Below are 19,624 nucleotides of genomic sequence, written 5' to 3'. Positions count from 1 at the left end.
TAGATGTAACAGTTGACTAATCTTTTAATTTTCTTTTGTTTAGAGATATTAACCAAAAATTAAGTCCGGCCTCTAAGGAGGACTTTTTTGTCTTTCTACCTCTCTAACATTTAAAAAAAGAATAAAGTCAAAATTGTTTGTTAAGGGCAAAAAGGAGAAATTCAAAAAATAAAAATAAAAATTGGTAATACTTACAAATATATAAATCCTTTCAACTTGAGAGACTCAAAGCTCTTTCCTCTTTCTTATTATTATTGTGTTTGTTTGTTTTTGTTTTTGCAAAGTAAGACTGAACCATGTGTCTATCGCACAATGCACCACCTCCAACCCACACGTGCCCTCCCACTTTGAGTTTTGATACTCAAACTAGGGTTTGGTAGTCGGTTTGATTTTCTTCGGTTTTTCTTTAGTTAATTAAGAATCGAATCGATTCAATTGGTTTTATGAAGAAGAGAGTGAACATATTGATTATTGATTTTTTTTTATTTGGTTTAGTTTATTGTTTATTTGGTTTTTTATTTTTTTATTTTTTTTAATGAGTTATTTATACTATTTTCAAACTAAATTTGGGTATTTTTATAAATTGAAATTGGATATTTTTGTTTTGTTTTGTTTTATTGGCATTTTTTTAAATAAAACAAATATAAATGTATTATCATAATTAAAATACTAAAAAATTTATTTAATTAGTGTTAGTGTGTAATTTTAAAGGTATACATATAATTGGTTTGGTTTGTGGTTTTTATTAATTTTTCCATTAAAACATTGATCAAACCAATATATATATATATATATATATATATATATATATAGTATAGGTTTATACTAAAATATCAAACCAAATCATGTATTGGTTTAGCTTTTCTTTTTTCTTTTTAGTTTTTTGTTGCAATCCTAAATTTTCTTTTCTTTAGGTTTTAAGAAATTACGGTTTTAGTTTTCTTAAATTTTGAATTTAATTTTTAGTCTATATACGTTTCAAAGTATTATGATATTTTTATCGAGAGCGTAGCTAAGTTGGGACGTTACAATGATACCTGTTTATATGTACTTACGTCGATTAGGTAAAGAGATGATCTTGAATATATAAGTAAAGATAATTATTTCTATTGGTACGAAGCTTTTAGAATGATATAAAAAATGACAAGTATCACGAACAAATTTTTCTCTTTTTTCTTTGATCTATACAAATTAAGTGAACAAAGAAATGAATGCTTAGAATTTGTACACAATGACCCCACCAAACTCAACCTTACATTTATAAATATGGTCAATAATTTCTCCATCTTGAAAAGAGGAAGACAAAGAGGAAAATGAATATATATAGGTGTAGTTGATGATATAAAGTGACTTCAAGTTGGTTATTATTTATTACATTTGTTTTTGTGTTAATTAATGAAGCATAGGAAAATTACGTAAAACAAGACAACTTTCTTTCTCTCTCTCTCTTTTTTCTAATTAAGAAAAATTATGATTATTAAGAAAGCTTAATTAAAATTTTATTACGATTATTCGATATAACAAAATTTTAAATACAACGCAAATAAATGTCGATAAATTTTTATATTTTATAAATAATTTTGTGCAACAAATTCAAAAAATCAAATAACAATGAGTTCATAAATAAATTTTAAACTATTAATAACTTACGTCGTAGTTGCCTATTATAAAATTTCAACGACCATTATACTATGATCCATCGTTTTCTTTTTACAGTATTTCTCTTATTTGAATTTCAAATTAAATACGCAATAATATGAACAAAAGTATATAAATAAAGAATAAGAATAAGTAAAAAAAAAAGTAGTTGAAAGATATAAAATTTAGTTTTCAAAATTAAAAGAAGTAAAATATTTACAAAATATTATAGCAAAATATCATTTTAATTATACTATAAAAATCAAAATATTACATTATTTATGTTTCTTGGATCGGTCAATATCAAGAGGTTTGTGACTCTACGGTTAAATCCATCGCTGTCTATTATACTGAAGAAAATAAAATTGTTGCATGACATAAATTGTAGTCGAGTCAACGAGATAGGTAAACTTTAAAGAATAGGCGCGCAATCGAGCAAGTAAAAATATTATTTATTTTCTATTAAAAAGAATTGGACATCATTCACTCTCTAGAAGGTTGGTCACTATCATTATATTCATCAAAAAATGAATAAGAGGAAAAGTCTTTGGTTGCTAGCAAGACTAATGCTCTAATTGTTTTTTAATTAGGACCTTATGGATTATTAGAGCCAGCCAGCTGCCAATATAAGTATTGTTCTTTTAATTATAAATAAAACTTTATATATATATATATATATATATATATATATATATATATAGGAAGTCATAAATGTGTTTTATTATAATAATACACTAAATCTATTACTTAGTAATTTAATTGTAATTAAGTGCACAATATCAGATCTGCTAAATTAAGTTTAAGTATATTGAAATGGAAAAGAGCATAAATAAATTAATGTGTCTTTATATCTTTATTTGTTGTTGAATTGAATAAAATTATTTTAGGTGAAAAATTATATAAACAAAATCTCCGCTTTCTAATAATGAAAATAAAAACCCTCTTTGTTTTATCTCGAACATCGAACGTTCATTTATTTATAGTCTAACCTAAATTTGGTCACGAAGCAAATTCAATGGTTCGAAGTTATCTTTGATCATTTAAATCAAATCTACTGGAAATATACTAATTTAAACAATTTTTACTCTTGTAAAATTAAATTACGGTCATTTTTTTTAATATATTTACAAAATATAGAAGAGTTTCAAATTTATTAACAATAAACACTAATGTTTTTTTTTATATATATCAATGTCATCAATAAACACTGATTGAAGTTTATAAGTGTATATCATTAAAATAATTTGAAAGTTTATTATATTTTTTGTACATGTTTTTCGTCATTTACTAAATTATTTATATCTTTTAAAAACGAAACTGTTTATAGTAAATGATATCATATATGATAATGAAGTTAGTTAACGATTAAATAAATATTAGCATGTACTAATTAAGTTAGATACAAATATATTTTTTTAAAAAAATTATTTATATTCTAATTTGAAACAAACGTCTTCAAATACTAAATTAAGAAAAAAAAGGTTAACATTCGAGAAAACAATATCGAAATTCAAAATAATTATAATTATTGATTTTAATAAATTTAATTTATTATTATCATTCCTTGTCAATTGTAAAAAATATAATTATACTATAGGTATTTTAAAAAATATAAAAAAGCGGCAAAACATTTACACTCTAGAACAATTTAAAAAACGAAAAAAGTTCAGATGCCCACCATGTAAAATATAAAAAATGTCCAGTCAACTACGCCATCATAACGCGTGCAATATATTTGCGATCGACCACGCCATCAATAACATGCGCAATATATTTGCGATCGTTTAAATTTTGTTATTGTTTAATTTTGTTACTCCATAGCTTAGCTTAGATTTGGAGACCCAAATCTAAATGATTTTTTTTTTATTTGGTACACGATTTTTTTAATTCTTTTCGTACACGACCATTTAGATTTATTTACATAATCGTTTACTTATTTACACGATCATTTATATTTGGCTATGATTTTTTTTCAAGATTTTTTATACACGACCTTTTATTTTTTTTTACACGATCATTTACTTTTTTATCGTTTACATTTGTCTACTCCAATTTAAATGATTTTTTTTAGATTTTTTATGCACAATCTTTTTATTTTTTTACGCGTAAAAAAAAAGACGATTGAAAGAAATCACAACGAAAAAAGAAGAGGAAAAGTAAAAAGTCGATGGAAAGAAATCGAAGCGAAAAAAAACGAAGAGAAAAAAGAAGAAAAACGATAGAAAGATTAAACGACATAAATAAAGAATTGAAAAAGAAGAAAGACGATGGAAAGAAATCGCAGAAAAGAAAAAAAGAAAAAAAAAGAAGAAAGACGAAATTGCAGTGAAAGACGAGGAAGATGGAAAGACGAAATAACACACGACAAGAAAAGAAAGATGAAAAGGCAAACATAAAATATTTAAAAAATAGCTAACCTTACCGGCTTTGTTAGATAAATAGTTTACCGTTTCGTTAAGTTTCTATTATAATATTTTATTTTTGTTTATAGTTTTAATAAATAGGAAAATGTCAATATTTTGGTAATATTGAAATATCAATTGTGTAAGCTTTGGTATGCAATGACGTGAGACTTAAATCTGGAACACGTGGCTAAACTGGCTGGTTAATTTTTTTAGGGAAATTAATGATATGGTTGCAATGAAGCTTATGCAGGCAACCTCATTGGGAAATGGTCTTTTGAGTTTGAGTAAAGATCTCAATAATATATTTTCTTTCATTTTTTAATATATACTTCATAAAATACTTGTTTTCTTTCTTAACTTTCTTTTTTTATTATTATTTTCTAAAATAGTACTATAATATAAAAAACTTACCTTTATAATTTTTTATTAGGTTTAGATCTTATTTGTTCCTTAAACTCCGTATCTTGTTCTATTTTCGTCACTAATGCATATTTTGGTTCATGCTGTCAAAATTTTGTTAACTATCTAATTGCATGATGAAGTGATTTATGTATTTGAATGGTTAGGTTGTTAAATAAGATAATCGGTTTTGATAAATTAAGGTTTTAATTTTTAATTAATGACTAGATGACAAATTGATGTTTTATAAGAGAACTAAAAAAGTAATTGTTTTCAAGATTTTGATCGTCATCATCTTGGCGTATTGTTATGCTACTTCATCTTCACAACTCGTAGGGTAAATGCATTTCATCTACATTCACTTTTTTGTGATTTATTGAGTTTTTTTTTTAATTTTCCTCCAAATTATCTCTTCGTTCTTTTTTTTCTTGTGTGTTTGTGATTCATTGTGAGAATATTTATCTACAATTTCGTAGAGTTTATTTTATGCATGTTGTACTTATTTTACCTTGTCAGTGATGTTATTAGTGAGTTTTATTTTATTTTTATTCTTATTCTACTCAATATCGTCCTTCTAATTTGCTTCAATATTTCAATTTGAAAGAGAATAAATAAGTACAGAGTGGGAGTGGGAATGGATGTAAGAGATTTGAGTTTTGGAGAAAAAAAAATTAAACTAGTTTTTAATTTAGGTTTATTTGATTGAGTTCTGTTGATTATATTTCTCTCTTGTCATAAAAGATTAATAAAATAATTTAGCAAGATTTATTAGTTATTTATCTATTTAATTTATATGATAAATAATCGAAAGCTTAATCATCAAGATATAGAAGCCACGTCATCATTCCGTTAAAATTTAAACTTTCAACTGCAAGAACCAAAGTTTTTTTTAAAAGTTTGAAAACAAAATACAGATATTTTTAATAGTTTAAGATCAAAATAGATATAAAGTTTAAGAACCAAAATAAGATTTTAATATTATTATAGTATTAAAAAAAATCGTAACAAAAGGTAGCCAAAATATTTAGAGGACAATATCAAATTTGATAGATCTTTTATCTTTTAGTAATTGTTTGTTATAAAGTTTAAATATTTTATTACCATTAAATTTAAAAAAACCACCCTCTTAATATTTTAAAATAGAATAAAAATCATTTGAACCAAAGAGGAAATCATTCGAAATCGATCCTAAACATCTATTTTGATATTTTGATATCTCTTTTGTAAAAACTCGTAAAACATTCAACTAGCGTCTATTCAGTCTAGTATAAGAAACAACTAAATTTTATTTTAAAAAATTATTACAAATAGTAAAAGATGTTATTTTAAAAAAATATCAAAAAACTAGAAGGACGGTAGAAAGTTTGATAGGTTGTGTCATATTTTGTAGATATTTTTACTATTTTACTAATTTTTGAAATGCCTAATTTATTAATCTATATAAAATTTATGAAATGTTTAAACAAATATTTTTCGACAATGATATTATGATCATTCGTTTGACATTAATGTGTTAGATAAATAAAATCAATCGCTCGAGTTTACTTAAAACCAATGCATTTTTACTCATGGTTAAATAATTGATTGATTACGTTGAATTGGCGCAATCAATTAATAAGCTAAGTTGATTCCCATATGAGTTTATGTTATCATTTTGCTCCAGTTGAGCTAATACCACTTCTAAAACAAAAATAAGGTTATGATTTATAGCTAAGATTAGAATTTAAAATTAAGTAGAGGAGACTCGACAACAAGATAAATTTTGTAAACGGTAAATTACTAACGAACTGGTGAAACAGATTGTTCATCAATTTGGTCAGTACAATTTATAAGAAGATGCATGGTTTAGTTCGATTTTTTAGTGATTAGCAATTTTGGTTCAAATTTCTTCAAGACTAATGTAAACTAAATTGCTTATACCCACATGACTACATCATGACGTATTGAAAAGTTGTAATGAATTGGTGTAACAGTGAGGTGTCGCACATTTCATCACACGACGTTTAGGTTTCATTCTCATCAAATGTAAGAACCGTAAGTATTATAATAACTAAATTAAAATTGATTTCAACATAAAAGATAATTAAACTTATTACGTTTGAAAATAAATATACAATGTTTTTTGGTGTGACGAATATGGTATTAAATTGTTGTCGATATCTATACGTTTCTAAATATTTGATATTCAGGTAAGTGTGAATCAACATTTTCATTATCTCGCAGAAAAATCCGAAAAACAAAAACAATAATTTGTGGAAAGTTATAATTTAGTGTTCGTAGGTAAGATAAAATTTTGAGGAACAAATTTTATTAAACAATAAGAAGTAATTTTCAACTTTCTGATTAGAGGATTAGTTATTTGGATAATAGAAGTGGAAAAGAAAAAATTTGATCAAAGGAAAAGGAGTTGAGAGATTTGGTGAAGAAAGGAGAGGCGATGGGGCTCTTGAACGCACCATGTCATGAGACGAATGCCCTTTCCTGGCAACGGAAGCGAGCCCACGATTCCGACGGGTATTACTGGCGAGCCTTGGATCGGAACCACATGCACCGGTGGTCCAAACCCATAATCCACCTCGTTGAATCCAAGCCTTCCCCATTCCGATATGAACAGCGTAGAGTACTCAAGCGGCGGAGCAAACGGGTCCGATTCCCTCGTCTTCTGTGATATGTACTCTCCAAATTCCCTTCCCACTCTGCTCTTCGCTTCTTGTATCAGCTTCACCACTTCGTTAATGGGCATCTCCCCAATTCCCTTACTCCAACTGCTGATTCTCACCGGAAAGAAGCAGTTGCCATAAAACCCTTTTGGCAGCGGCGGCTCCACCATTTCCCGGCAGTTCGCGAAGAAAACTAGCTTTATTTCTTGATTGTTGTCACCCGAAGCCTCGTAAACCGCCCGTGTTCTACTCCTCCAAAAACACGCTGCCACAATTTCAAAGGTGGAGCAGGTAATTCCTGTTGATTCTTGAAATTGTTTCTTTAGTGCATTGATTCGATCTATGGGAATATCGATGTTGGTGTGTTGTAGGCTGTATTTGGGCAGGGGTGGGGGAGGGATTGGAATTGCAATTTGAAGATTAATTGGGGCATTCTGAGGAGGATTAGGAAAGAAATCTCTATCCCATGTAGGTTTAATGGTGGGAGCTAGGTCAATTCCTCTAGCGAATTCCCCCACAGCCTTCAAGAATTGGGCAGCTCCAAGGCCATCACAGATACTATGGCAGAAAATCAAACCAATCACAAACCCTCCACAAGCAAACTCCGTGATCTGCATCTTCACAAGTGCTTCTGCTTCTGATTCTGATTCAGATTCAGATTCATGTTCCTCAGGAAGAAGAAGATGAAAGGGAATCGAACTAAGATCATCCAAGTACATAAGGGAATCAAGGGTCGAGTCTGAAGAAGCTTCCACGAACAAAATTCCTTGTTCTTGGTTAGAGCAGTCAAGTTGAAGAGGGTAAGTTTGTGGTTTAAGGCGTCCAGCAAGAGGGTAGTAAGGAACCAAAGCTTTTGATAATGCTTCTCTAATAATGGCGGCAGGGGAAGCTTCAGAAGGGGAATCTCTAAACACATGGAGAGTACGAGCATTGCATCTCAATACAGGGAGGCTATCAATTGGGGATAAATGAAGAATGGTTGAAGGAGTTTTTTCACAAGGCTTAACCAAGCTGGGCTTGCATCTTTTTACATTCATCTTGCAATTACTACAATCCATCAAGATCAACAAACTGAAATGGTACCTGCTTCTTGCTCTTGCTCTTACACTTGCACCATATATATATATATATATATATATATATATATATATATATATATCTGTGTGTATATATAATAATAGAAATGTGGTCTTTAGCTTGAAGCAATTCTAATCCTTGGCTTTCAAGTGCTCCAAAGTAAACTTGCGAATTGCTTACAGCACAATGTATGTTTCTTTAACTCTGTGTTAGGTGGATATCACTACTAATTTTCAAACTTCATTCAATTACATTTCTTACAGTGCTTTGGGTCATTTTTGAACATCTGTGTTTTAAAGGTAGCAAGCACTTAGAACAATGATGATTGTACTAACAATGTCTTTGCACTTACTGCTCAGATAAGCTCCCACCAGAATCCACTTCCCAAAATGGAGCAGTGTTTATCCTATCCATTATCCATTATCCATTATCCATTATCCATTAAAGGACATCACATACGGGTATTGCCAAAAAAGGCTGGAAACTTTTGTATACTACGGTAAAACCTACTACTTCTCCTTAGAATTTTACATGTCATCAAATGATATATTAATTTATTATCCATTTATTTCATGGATTCTTAGGTTAAGATACTATACTTTGACGTTATAGTTTCAAAATGTTCACTTTGACTTTGACATTATACTTTGAACTTCGGTTTATTTTGGTCCTCAGTGACTATTTTTGTCTCTTCATTTTATTTTTGATTCATTTTTAAATGATCAAAATTATTTTTTCTAAGGTTCAAGAAGTAAAATGGACCAAAGTGAAATGACTATTTTGAAAGCAAATTACTAAAATGAACCAAAACCAAAAGTATAGAGACCAAAGTAGTATTTAAACCTAATTCTTGAATTTTACTTTTGTGACAAATAATGAGCAGAGGTAGTATGAAAATTTTCTATACTATCGTAGTACTAAATCTTTTCCAAAAAACACCCATTCTCCACAGATTTACGCTGCTGATCTTCTGTCTACAAATATTTTCTATGCAGTGCTGAATGGCCCTGGATCCAAATCTCCATATCTTCCATCCATTTGTGAGAAGATGGGTTTCATTTCACTGATTTGATGGAGAGAGCTATCGCTATCGAGGTTGAACTGATCCAGCAAGAAGAAATGAACACACACAAAGGAAACAGTGGACAATGATAACTGTAGGGTCAATAATCAGGTAAACTATGTAAGTTGAAATTTCTGTTATTATTTCTTTTTTTCTTAAAAGAGGGTTGTTGGTAATAAGTGGAAACTACACGCAAAAATGAAACATCGCATGAAATGGAGTTATTGGTGAAAAGTGGAAATCCGAAGTATATAGATTTCTCACGATTGTGGTACTCAAAATTGTCTACTAATGTGTGGAAAATGTTTTTGTACTACTGTACATTTATTGCATGTAACATTCATGTGGGGTTAACTAAATAGATTAATGTATCACCGGTCGGATTCGATTAACAATGACTATTTTCTTGCCCAAACCAAACATAAGTTCTTTTTTTTTTTTTCCCTTTAGGTATATGTCACTCTTTGTTTTTTAAATTTTGAGTTTCGATTTGATTTTTGTTTCAATGTATTTCGTTTTTAGACCTCAGAGTTTTGGTTTCATATTGATCACTAGATTTCATTAACTTAATTTTCATTTCTTACAATCTTACAATTTTATCGTTAATATGTATTATTTTAAAATTACTATAGAATCAAGTCTTAGGTTTAATTAGTGGAATGGAAATAGTGAGAGTATGTGCGAAGACTAAAGTGAGTATTCATTGAAAGAACAAAATTTAAAATTATGGTGACCGAAAACATTTTTCTTTTCCAAATTTATTTGGCTGTGTAAGGAGTGTTTTTGCCTAACAAAATCTTTCTATTTTTTCCCATAAAAAACATTGTCATCCAAAGGGAGCCTTGATTTCTTATTTAAGTCCATTTCTAGGGAAATTGTGAAAAACAACGTTTAGACAAGATTACAATAGAAATCTTATCTACAGAATATATATATAATTTGATTGGTCTCGTTTCATTTCGGATAAAATTGTATTGAAAAGTTGAATGTTATCAATGAATGGAGATCGTCAAGTTTTTAGTACAATTTTGCTACACCTACATAGTTTCTCAATTATATTTTTAACATTTGATAGGTTAATCTTAAAATTTTGAAGAGTTAATAAAAAATTAGTTGAGATTTGAAAAGAGATATGAAAAACAGTAGAATCTCAATCATTAGTCTACCGAGATGCACCGAAAGAATCAAAACAATCGATAAGTTGAAAATTTTTAATAATCGAAAAAAGATTAAACGATTTTTAAAAAAGAATGTTAGTTTTACGATACAAAACCTTCTATTTCCCCCTTTCTACCATTTTAATATTTAACTCTTTTCCCTACCATGCTATTGCTGCGCTTCTAAAGTTCGGTAAGACGAGATAATTACATAAGTAAACACTAAAAAATAAATTGACTTGTGAATTTTAAGAAATTTGTTCTCTGCTCACATCATCATCAATCAAAATTATTAAATTACTTAGTTTTCTTACTTTTTCTTTCTTTCTTCTCTTGATTTTCTCTGTGTTTTTTTTTACCTTTCCCCTTCTTTATTTTCTTGAGCTTTGCCTCCGCCGTTGATCAACATTTCTCCTTGCTCTCACGACATCTCTTCCATTTCAGTACCTCAGTGTTGTCGCTGCTTCTCTTCACGGAATTGTTTTGCAGAGGGTCTCTTCTTCATGCGGCTTTTCAAATCTATCTCTGTTGTGCACTCAAGTCTTCGATCTCGACAAGTTCGTGTTGGAGTCTAAGACTCTGAGCGAGAAAGAGAGAGGAGAGAGGAGTAAAATGAAAGAGCGAGAACATTAACGCGAGAGAGGACCAATCTACGTTTACGAAGTTTCATTTTAGCAAAGTATCACATGTCTTATTTTAGGCTCAAAATTTGGGTACTGAATCCTAAATAAGACACCATCAGTGTGTGGCAACCGTGTGAGTGTGTTTGTATATATTAAAAAGTTCACCAAAATTAAATTCGGTCATTGTTGCTCAAACATGAAGATGCAGCAACGATGTTTCGTGTTGACCAGGCAACGGAAAAACATGGAAGGAAGGAGTAGGGAGAGAGTAGTTCCAAATTCCCCATTATAGAGTACAAGTACTTCTTGCACATGCAGTACAACCATGAGTTGAAATTGGAGTCAGCCAAATGACTATGTACTTTGTAGTACATTCATGTGTAGGGGGGAGAGTTGTACTTGGCAAAATGTAGAATGTACTTTAACACAAGTCTTAGCTAGGGCTAGGCTATGCAGGTGCTTATTATTTAAGCCTAATATTCACCAATGACCATGGAAATCCTTCAAACACATACATAGCACACAACAATGGTAAGTAGTTGAAGTTGAGGTTTGGGGGTTGGGGGAGAAAGAGCAGCGGGGAACAGACAGAGCATGAATGGAGTCCTCAACAGTCTCAAAATCAGATCAACACATACCTTTTACCCTTTTATCTTCCTGTTGTGCCTCTACTCATGCACTGCCTCTTCCCTGGCTGCCCCTTATTTTTCTATCTGCATCCCCTTATATATCTATATTTCTTTGCTTCTCTTTTCCTTTGAACTTTTGTTGTTTATTTTAGGTAAAATTACAATTTTTTTAGTCCCTATACTTGAAAGTATTAAGAACTAAAATGATAAGTTTAACCTTTGTTTTAACTTCCATCAAAGTTTTGCATTTTTCAGGATCAGGATGACTTCTCCGACGAATTCAAATCCAAACTCCTGTTTACAGCTCTATCAATTTTACTACTACGACATACTACTAATCATTGTAAAATAAATGAAATTTAATCCCTTCAAAATTGTGTTGTGTTTAACCCCCACCACGTTCTACTCGTGTTGTACTTCTATAAGAAACCCCTTTTTTTTTCTTCTTTTACCTGAATCAAATGCAAAGTGGGGAGATCTTATTTGATGCAATGCTTCTCCTCTTCACTACCACTTCTTCTTCAGTACCACTACGAAGAAGAGGAAGTGAAGGATGCAATTGCATCCATTTCCTGTTGCAATAACAGAGCGTCCACGAATGTATCCAGATTCTCCCCCTGCATTACCTCCTCAATTGAGTGGTCGGTAATGCCTACTCGATGATCTGTTACCCGCCCCTGCGGAAAGTTGTATGTGCGGATGCGTTCCGATCTGTCCCCACTACCAATCTGCATTTCATCATCATTTTAACATAAAAATCACTAGGATTATGTTTATAATCATTCAATATTTTTTGGACTATTAAAATCTTACCTGTTCTGATCGAAGTTTTGATCGACTGCTCTGAATTCTACGTCGTTCCATTTCGTATAGCTTTGCACATATTAATTTAAGCGCCCTAGCTTTGTTCTGTCCCAAACCAAACAAAACAGAGTGGAGTTAAAACCAAACAGAACTATTCCAACAAAATCATATAAGCAATAGAAACACTACCATATGTTGGGATCGCTCGTCTTGTATGGTCACAGTCAACCCAGTTGGAATGTGAATCACTCTAACAGCACTGTTCGTGGTATTTGCATGCTGACCTCCTGAACCGCCAGATCTGTACGTATCTATTCTTAGGTCCTCGTTCTTCAACTCTACATCTACCTGCACATTCCCTCAACGATATCACCACCCAAACCTAGAACCATAATCAATCCTTACTCTGGATATATTCATTTTCTAGGAAGAAAGTGGCTTGGGTTGGACCTCGTCTGCTTGAGGGAGAATGGCTACAGAAATAGCACTCGTGTGAACTCGTCCAGATTTCTCTGTCACAGGAACTCGCTGCTCAAGGAAGACAACGGTTTATCAAGATCCCATTGTAGCCATTGGTAAATATTGAATAATGCTAAAAGGCTAATAACATGCGTGTCAAGAAAACCTGTACTCGGTGAATTCCACTCTCAAATTTAAGTCTTCCATACACCCCAGCACCTGATATCGCAGCAATGGCTTCCTGCGAAAAACGATGATAAAGATACAAGATATTTACTTCAAATGAAATTAAAATTTGCTAATGATATCACCTTATATCCTTTTAGATCTGATTCTGTTATGTCTACCACCTCAAACTTCCAGCCTTTCTTCTGTGCGTATCTCTCATACCTATTTTGATCCACAAGAAATAACCTTTGAGAACTAGAACGTGTGGAAAAATAATTAGAACCAGTCATACTGAGCATACTATGTAACTCTCACTCACATTTTGAATATATCCATGGCAAACAAAGAAGCTTCATCTCCACCAGTTCCTGGCAACTCTTTCTATTAGCTATAGCTGTCAGACATAAGAAACAAAGAAAAGGAGAACAGGAACAATGATGGTTACGTTCGGTAATATGCACCACCATGACCTACCTGCTCTCACCTCCAAAATGGAATCCCTCTCATCAGCATCATCTCTGGGAAGTAATGACTTGAGCAATAACTGCTGTAATCTTTTCTCTTCTTCAACTGCCTGTTCCAATTCCTCGGTAGCCATATCAAACATATCTCTATCCTCTGAGCATTCCTCCATCAGCGTTCTCAAACCATTAATTTCCTACAGCAAGAACACAATCATAAATATTTTTTTATTTCCTTCTATAAATATTACAACCACACACTGTTCATTGAGGTAGCGGCTGCCTCGAAGACAGCCCACTTTTCAAGAATTCCGATAGGCGTCTGGAATCCAAACAAATAGGGAATTGGTATAATTGTGATACAACAGCATGGAAAGAAATTATCTTTGCACCTAAAGGAAATAACCCAGTCATTTGTTCAACATTTCAGAGGTAACATCATAAGCAGTTCGTAATGTAAAGAAAGACAATATCCATTTTGTTGACGGTACTCCATACCTTCTGTTTAGACCTCAACTCAGTTATTAGATTCATTGTATCTCTGAGTTTTTTAAGCTCCTTGTTAGCCTTTGCGTAGTCGGCTGGTGGAGCTTCTGGCTATCTTCAAATAACACCACGAACAAAGCAAATTAAGGTCTATAATTACAAGAGAAAGGAGTAGAAGAGAAGAGTAGGAAGGGTGAGAAGATTTTAATTACTCGTTTATTTTACTTGATTATTTTTCTTTTGTGATGAGAAACAAAATTATTAGATTTAATAAGAGAGACAACTTGTACTAAGAGATAGCTACGAAAATCATGTTCTTAAAAATCCAGCTATAAGATTCTTCTTTCTTGGAGCATAGCCAATGATTTTCTTTAATCCAAATTGCCCAAAAGAAAGCTATAACTATGTTTATCCAAACTATTTTCTTCTCCTTATAGAAAGGATGTCCTGGGAGAGTGGATGAGAGGAAACCTTTGGGATGGTGTGGTAAAGCCACTGACCAACCAAAGAAAGAGAGCATATCATTCCAAAAGTCTGGAAAATGTGACCTTAAGATTCGGCTTCATTCATGCATAGAACCAAGATTGATAAATATCGCAATAATACATTAAAGCCAAGAAGGAAAGATTTGGTAAGGAATCTATGTATTTTCCAAAATGTGTGCGATATATGGCTTCTATATCATTCAATTTGTCGCATACCTTTGAATATACTAACTAAAACTTTTTTTTTTTTTTTTTTTTGCAGCGATGACTAAAAACTAAATTTTCGAAGCTGAAGCATAAAAATTTGAGAATAAGCGGTACCCGATTGATTATATTTAGAAGAGAAGTGTTTCTGAGCTCAATAGCCGTCAACCTTTGTTCCATTATCTTGATAAGCTCCATTGATAACTGCTGCGATTGAACTTCCCCTATTTAAAACAAATTTGAAGAAATCGTCAGCTCATAACATACTGAGCATCGAACAATACACTCAAACATTTCAATCAAAAGGCAACCGCCAATAGAAATACAATTTCATAATTCAAAGTGAAAGAAGATAAAGAACCTTTAGAATAGAAACGGAAAGACGGAGAAGAAAGAGGATCGAAATGAAATGGAAGTAACGGATTTTTAGTAATGCGTGAAGAATTATTGCGGCAGTGTAGGGCCAGTGTTCGGATTTGTTCAACAAGCCGCATAGTTCCTCGATTGATTCTCATATTGCAATCTTCTCCGTCGAATCTGAAGTGATGGGTAGTAATAATTAATTAATCACGAAATTGACAAAGAAAAGCTGAGAAGAAGGTTGAAGGCTAGGGCACAGGGCGGAAGGGAAGAGTAAACTTGAGCAAAGAGATGAATGATGAGGTTCTTCGCTCCGGTACGGCTGTCTGAAATCGGGGAAGAGAGGAGGAAAGTTGAAATATGGACGCCGGGAAATGGTGAAGTAACTCTTTCGGGTTTTTCTACGGACGCCCCCGCCAAATGAAAAATGACCTACACCTTCGCATGCCGTGGAAATAAGTTTTGTATATTATCAATATAATTTGCTAGACTTACCCTTTTTTTTTCTTTTGAAAAAATGTTAATACTCTTAATTATTAGAGTAATTTACGTAAATAAAAATCCAAAATCATGGCCCAATTAAGATCCAAGATCGAATAACTAAAGTCATAAGTCTTACTTTTCCGGCATCTCAAGACAATGTATGCCTGAATAAAATAAAGGTAGAATTTTTTAATCCCAAACCATCTTGGTGCCACTAATGTTCGAGATCGTGTATTATGATCTACACGATCGTTTAAATTTGAAAGTTATCGTTTAAAATGAAATAAAAGATCATGTAGAATAGATCTACGCTTATGTTTTTTTATCTCGAGTCATCTCAGTCCATTGTATATCCAATATCTCAAATGAATTAAAGGTAGAATTCTTTCATCTCGGGACATGATATATTCTAGATCGTGTATCGCACGTGTGTAACCGATTTATCTCGCATAGTAATTATGGTATTTTACATTGTGTACCTGTAGGCTTTTTCCATTTTCAAAATTGTTTTGCACAATATAAATATTTTGCCGGTTTGTTTGAAAAATCTCTAATTATTACCTTCTAAAATTATTGTTCATTATGCATACTCAAATTCATAGGAATGATCCAAAAATTGGACTCGAAATGTCAATTGTGTTGGTTTTAAAACAGAAATCTACAAAAAAGAGTGACAAGAAAATGAAGATAAGAAAGAAGAAGTGTATCGAGTTCACGTAGTAGTTTCATATGTAGCTAATATATGCATATGATCAAAATTTGTTGGTTTTTAAACTCGTTTGTCCTATTTTTTCTAAAATTTTCATTTATGTAACATTAGCTTGCACTCTTTTATTAATTGTTTGTAATAGTTTCTTTTGGGCTTATTGGTAAAGGTTTGATGCATGCATTCGTATTCAAATAAAATGTCAGTTAATCTATGCAATTTTTATGGACTTGATAGAATCTTTACCAAGATTGTATGTAATTTTCCAATCTCGTATAATTTATTTTGTGTAATCTTCTTCAAATTCTATATTCACAATCCACTTAAAATACATATGATATGTTGAAAGTGCACTCATCTTCTATTTTCGTCAACTTTTTAGTACAACAAAAAGCTTAAGAAACCAACAAACCACCAAAACAAAGTTGAATCTGTCTAAAACAATTTCCTTGAACGCAGTAAGCTAAGTCTTGAGTGATATAGTACCATCGGCCATTGATTAAAAAAAGAAAAAGGTTTGATGAGATTATTTGTTTGTTTTTACGGACTTTTGTTAAAAGTTAAACACTTACAAATAATTGACAGCAACGTAAGAGTACTATGCTATACTAAGTATAGAGAATTTTAAGAAGATTAGAAAAAATCTAAGTAAAAGTTGATAAAGAATACATATAATTTTGATAGAAAGATCGCAAAATCGCAAACCTTGTTTAACTGAAAGTTCATAAAATAAATATATATCTAGATTTACAAGGTAAAAAAGTCAAGTTTGTATTTGAATCTCGAATCGACCTAGACCAGGAAATGATGAAAAAACTATTATAACGTATTAAATCATATATATGCATATGTGCGTACGTACACACGTAATTTGTAATACTTTAGGAACGTTGTTATACACTTTATTATTATTATTAGATTCGGTTTTTATGACACTTTCAAGGAAGGGCCGTTAATATTGGGTTTTGGGCCCAACAGAAGGCATGTCATTGGGCTATGGACGGAGGCCCGTTTGGATCCTCCCATTGTTCTCCATTATTCTTTGAGATCTTTAAGGCGGGAGCTAAGCTGGACGTGGAAGAAGGGGAAGCCACGGAGAAATTTGAGAAATGCGGGGCGACGAAGCCAGAACCTTGCTTGGGTTCTCTCCTGGTTCCCGTCCGTCTTCTTCTCAGGTGCAGCTTCCGCATTTACTATCCACTTCAATTCTGATCTCCAACCCTTGTATGGATTGGTTTTCATGATCGCCAATTGCAGGTTAAAGAAGCTTACAAGAGGATGGTCTGGGATACTCATCCTGACCTCTTCCCTGCTCATCAAAAGCCTCAGGCCGAGTCCAAATTCAAACTGGTAAACATTTTACTTGCTGAATTTTCCTATGAAGCCGTATTGTTTTTACTTTTCGTCACTAGCTTAGGACTGATTTTGAAATGGTTCAAATCAATGTTCAAGAAACACATTTCATCTCTCAAAATGTTGGTTTGAATGGTTTCCGATTCCGCTTGGTTCTAACTCAATGGATTTTGGCATTTTGCCCACTTTTTAAAACTTACGAATTTTGATATCAGCCAACATTATCAAAGGAAAAATACTGAACTATACATTTCTATGTAATCGCTTTTGCCAATCTTTTTTTACAACTCATTAAGTGCTCAATCATAAGTTCATGTGGCAAATGTTTCCTTTTCAAAAGAAGGGAAAATATTTGGTTTTATGTATTTCTCTTTGAAACTGATGAGGGTACATGGAGATAGATACCTAAGTATTGCCCTTATAAAAAAACCTTTGGCTGTTTGGAGAACTGGAATGTAATTAGGACTAATGAGAATAAAAGGTGTGTTGGAAAGCATGAGTAGTCGAAAATGGGAAGGAAATGGGATGATAGTGAGAGGGAGGGTTGGATTTACCCAAAATGTTCAATCCAAACATGAGTTTTGGATTACACTATATTACAAACTCATCCGATTTCAAATCATCAAACTCTCATTGATATTCTCGTAGAGGTATCACTATAGGCTTTGATCATAGTGGTTGAATGTGTCATGGGGTTACTAGGGTGTTGGCCTCAGATGTGAGGGTTGCCAGAAAGCAAGAGAGCAATCAGAACACTGGATGTGAAGGTGAGCATTGTGGAGATAAGAGAGCTGAGAGGAGATCGAGATGGGTGAGCATCAGAAGTGTTGTCGAGGAGAGTGAAAGAGAGGAGATGTGAAGTTGGAGAGGAGAGAGTGCGAGAGACCTAATCTGCTTGTGATATTCCATTTTGGTATTTTCGTCCTGATAAAATCTTAAAATTTTAAGGTGGTCAAATCTCGTATGATTATTCTATACATCGTAACTTTTCATTTATAAAACTCGTGGTGAATCTGCTTGTTAATTATTACAACGTCTCCTTTTTGCAACTCCATATAGTTAACATTTTGTTATCTGAAAATATATGGCATCTGCTGCAGATTTCCGAAGCTTATTCATGCCTTCTATCCGGTAATTCTCTGCAACTAATCATAGCACAGAGATTTTAAAGCCAGTTTGAATTGACTTTTTAAGTGTCTGTGTACACTTCTTTTCGCACTTATAAACATTTATCTCAACACTTAGAAAATCAATCCAAATACACCATAAATCTCATGAACTGCAAAAAGCTAATACCAAATTTGTGAATAATCTAAACAGCTTAATCCTTGCAGGTTCCAGAAATGGAGATTCACATTCAGGTAATGCATAAACAAATCCTTCTTAGTTCTGCTGTTAGTTCATTCTAGGATATGATATGATGAGAAGTTCTGGACAGCTACATATGAAAGAGTTGTTAGAAGGGGAGTTCCTGTTTCACATGGAGGAAGACGAAACCACGCTTTAATCAAGCTTCCATTTCTGTTACTCATTCTGGGTACTGTGTCACTAGGAGGATTAAATGTTTCGAGGTCAGTTTTAAGCATCAACATATTATGATGTCTAATAGAATTCTATGGTCTGCTTTAAGGAGTTGGATTGTGCATTATTCAGGGCTTACAAGAGGCAGAAGGAAATGTATCCTTCTCACAATCCTTTTCTTCCTTGAGGCCAAGAATGATGTAAAAAGCAAAAGTTTCAGAGGTTATGTTTGTTGATGCTATTGGAAAAAGAGGAAGGAATAAGAAGACAGATGATGGTTGCGAAGTTACATAGCCCAAGTTGAGTGTAAATTTGTTAGGATTTTCTACACATATGTAATACAGGTAAAGCTTCTTTTGTTATTTGATAAGTGTGGACAAGACAATTTATATATATAGTCAGAGAGGGTTATAATTTAATTTGTATTTGGTGCGTAAATTGTTTTATTTTCGGTTATAACAATACGTGTTAAATTGTAGCAAA

General features: G+C 32.1%; 3 protein-coding genes and 1 non-coding gene across 4 annotated transcripts; 2 read left to right on the top strand and 2 right to left on the bottom strand.

Moving 5' to 3' along the window:
- Positions 1-6,723: 6,723 nt before the first annotated feature.
- Positions 6,724-8,230, bottom strand: LOC103488836 (acyl transferase 9). The gene has a single exon (XM_008447744.2). The coding sequence runs from the start codon at positions 8,158-8,160 to the stop codon at positions 6,835-6,837; it is 1,326 nt and encodes a 441-aa protein (XP_008445966.1). The 5' UTR covers positions 8,161-8,230; the 3' UTR covers positions 6,724-6,834.
- A 2,376-nt stretch (positions 8,231-10,606) lies between these two features.
- LOC103488835 (peptide chain release factor 1, mitochondrial) lies at positions 10,607-15,788 on the bottom strand. The gene is made up of 11 exons (XM_051091296.1): positions 15,080-15,788; positions 14,836-14,942; positions 14,042-14,140; positions 13,557-13,740; positions 13,402-13,450; positions 13,226-13,304; positions 13,081-13,155; positions 12,906-12,983; positions 12,645-12,803; positions 12,465-12,560; positions 10,607-12,379 (listed from the first exon to the last, which is right to left on the bottom strand). Exons 1-11 carry the CDS (start codon positions 15,231-15,233, stop codon positions 12,182-12,184), a joined length of 1,278 nt encoding a protein of 425 aa, XP_050947253.1. The 5' UTR covers positions 15,234-15,788; the 3' UTR covers positions 10,607-12,181.
- Positions 11,594-11,727, top strand: MIR408 (microRNA MIR408). Its single transcript, NR_120770.1, is given in 1 exon segment — positions 11,594-11,727. It is a non-coding gene; the product is annotated as a microRNA MIR408 (primary transcript).
- A 1,500-nt stretch (positions 15,789-17,288) lies between the features above and the next one.
- Positions 17,289-19,560, top strand: LOC103488837 (uncharacterized). The gene is made up of 6 exons (XM_008447745.3): positions 17,289-17,442; positions 17,525-17,617; positions 18,721-18,751; positions 18,955-18,981; positions 19,059-19,191; positions 19,274-19,560. The coding sequence occupies exons 1-6, from the start codon at positions 17,377-17,379 to the stop codon at positions 19,326-19,328; spliced, it is 405 nt and encodes a 134-aa protein (XP_008445967.1). The 5' UTR covers positions 17,289-17,376; the 3' UTR covers positions 19,329-19,560.
- Positions 19,561-19,624: the final 64 nt, after the last annotated feature.

Source organism: Cucumis melo, chromosome 10 (genome assembly GCF_025177605.1).
Source record: "Cucumis melo cultivar AY chromosome 10, USDA_Cmelo_AY_1.0, whole genome shotgun sequence".
In the NCBI taxonomy this organism is placed as follows: Eukaryota; Viridiplantae; Streptophyta; class Magnoliopsida; order Cucurbitales; family Cucurbitaceae; genus Cucumis; species Cucumis melo.
Note: the sequence above shows the minus strand (reverse complement) of the source record. Positions and strands in the feature narration are given on the sequence as shown.

What these genes read in the sequence shown, in the direction of transcription:
- LOC103488836 (XM_008447744.2), bottom strand. Translation starts at nt 8,160, where the DNA reads ATGGATTGTAGTAATTGCAAGATGAATGTAAAAAGATGCAAGCCCAGC.
- LOC103488835 (XM_051091296.1), bottom strand. Translation starts at nt 15,233, where the DNA reads ATGAGAATCAATCGAGGAACTATGCGGCTTGTTGAACAAATCCGAACA. An exon ending in TTCTCCCTCAAGCAGACGAG is followed by an intron (nt 12,804 to 12,905) that starts GTCCAACCCAAG and finishes GGGAATGTGCAG; the next exon opens with GTAGATGTAGAGTTGAAGAA. An exon ending in CAAAACTTCGATCAGAACAG is followed by an intron (nt 12,380 to 12,464) that starts GTAAGATTTTAA and finishes GATGAAATGCAG; the next exon opens with ATTGGTAGTGGGGACAGATC.
- LOC103488837 (XM_008447745.3), top strand. Translation starts at nt 17,377, where the DNA reads ATGCGGGGCGACGAAGCCAGAACCTTGCTTGGGTTCTCTCCTGGTTCC. An exon ending in CCGAGTCCAAATTCAAACTG is followed by an intron (nt 17,618 to 18,720) that starts GTAAACATTTTA and finishes CATCTGCTGCAG; the next exon opens with ATTTCCGAAGCTTATTCATG. An exon ending in TTATTCATGCCTTCTATCCG is followed by an intron (nt 18,752 to 18,954) that starts GTAATTCTCTGC and finishes TAATCCTTGCAG; the next exon opens with GTTCCAGAAATGGAGATTCA.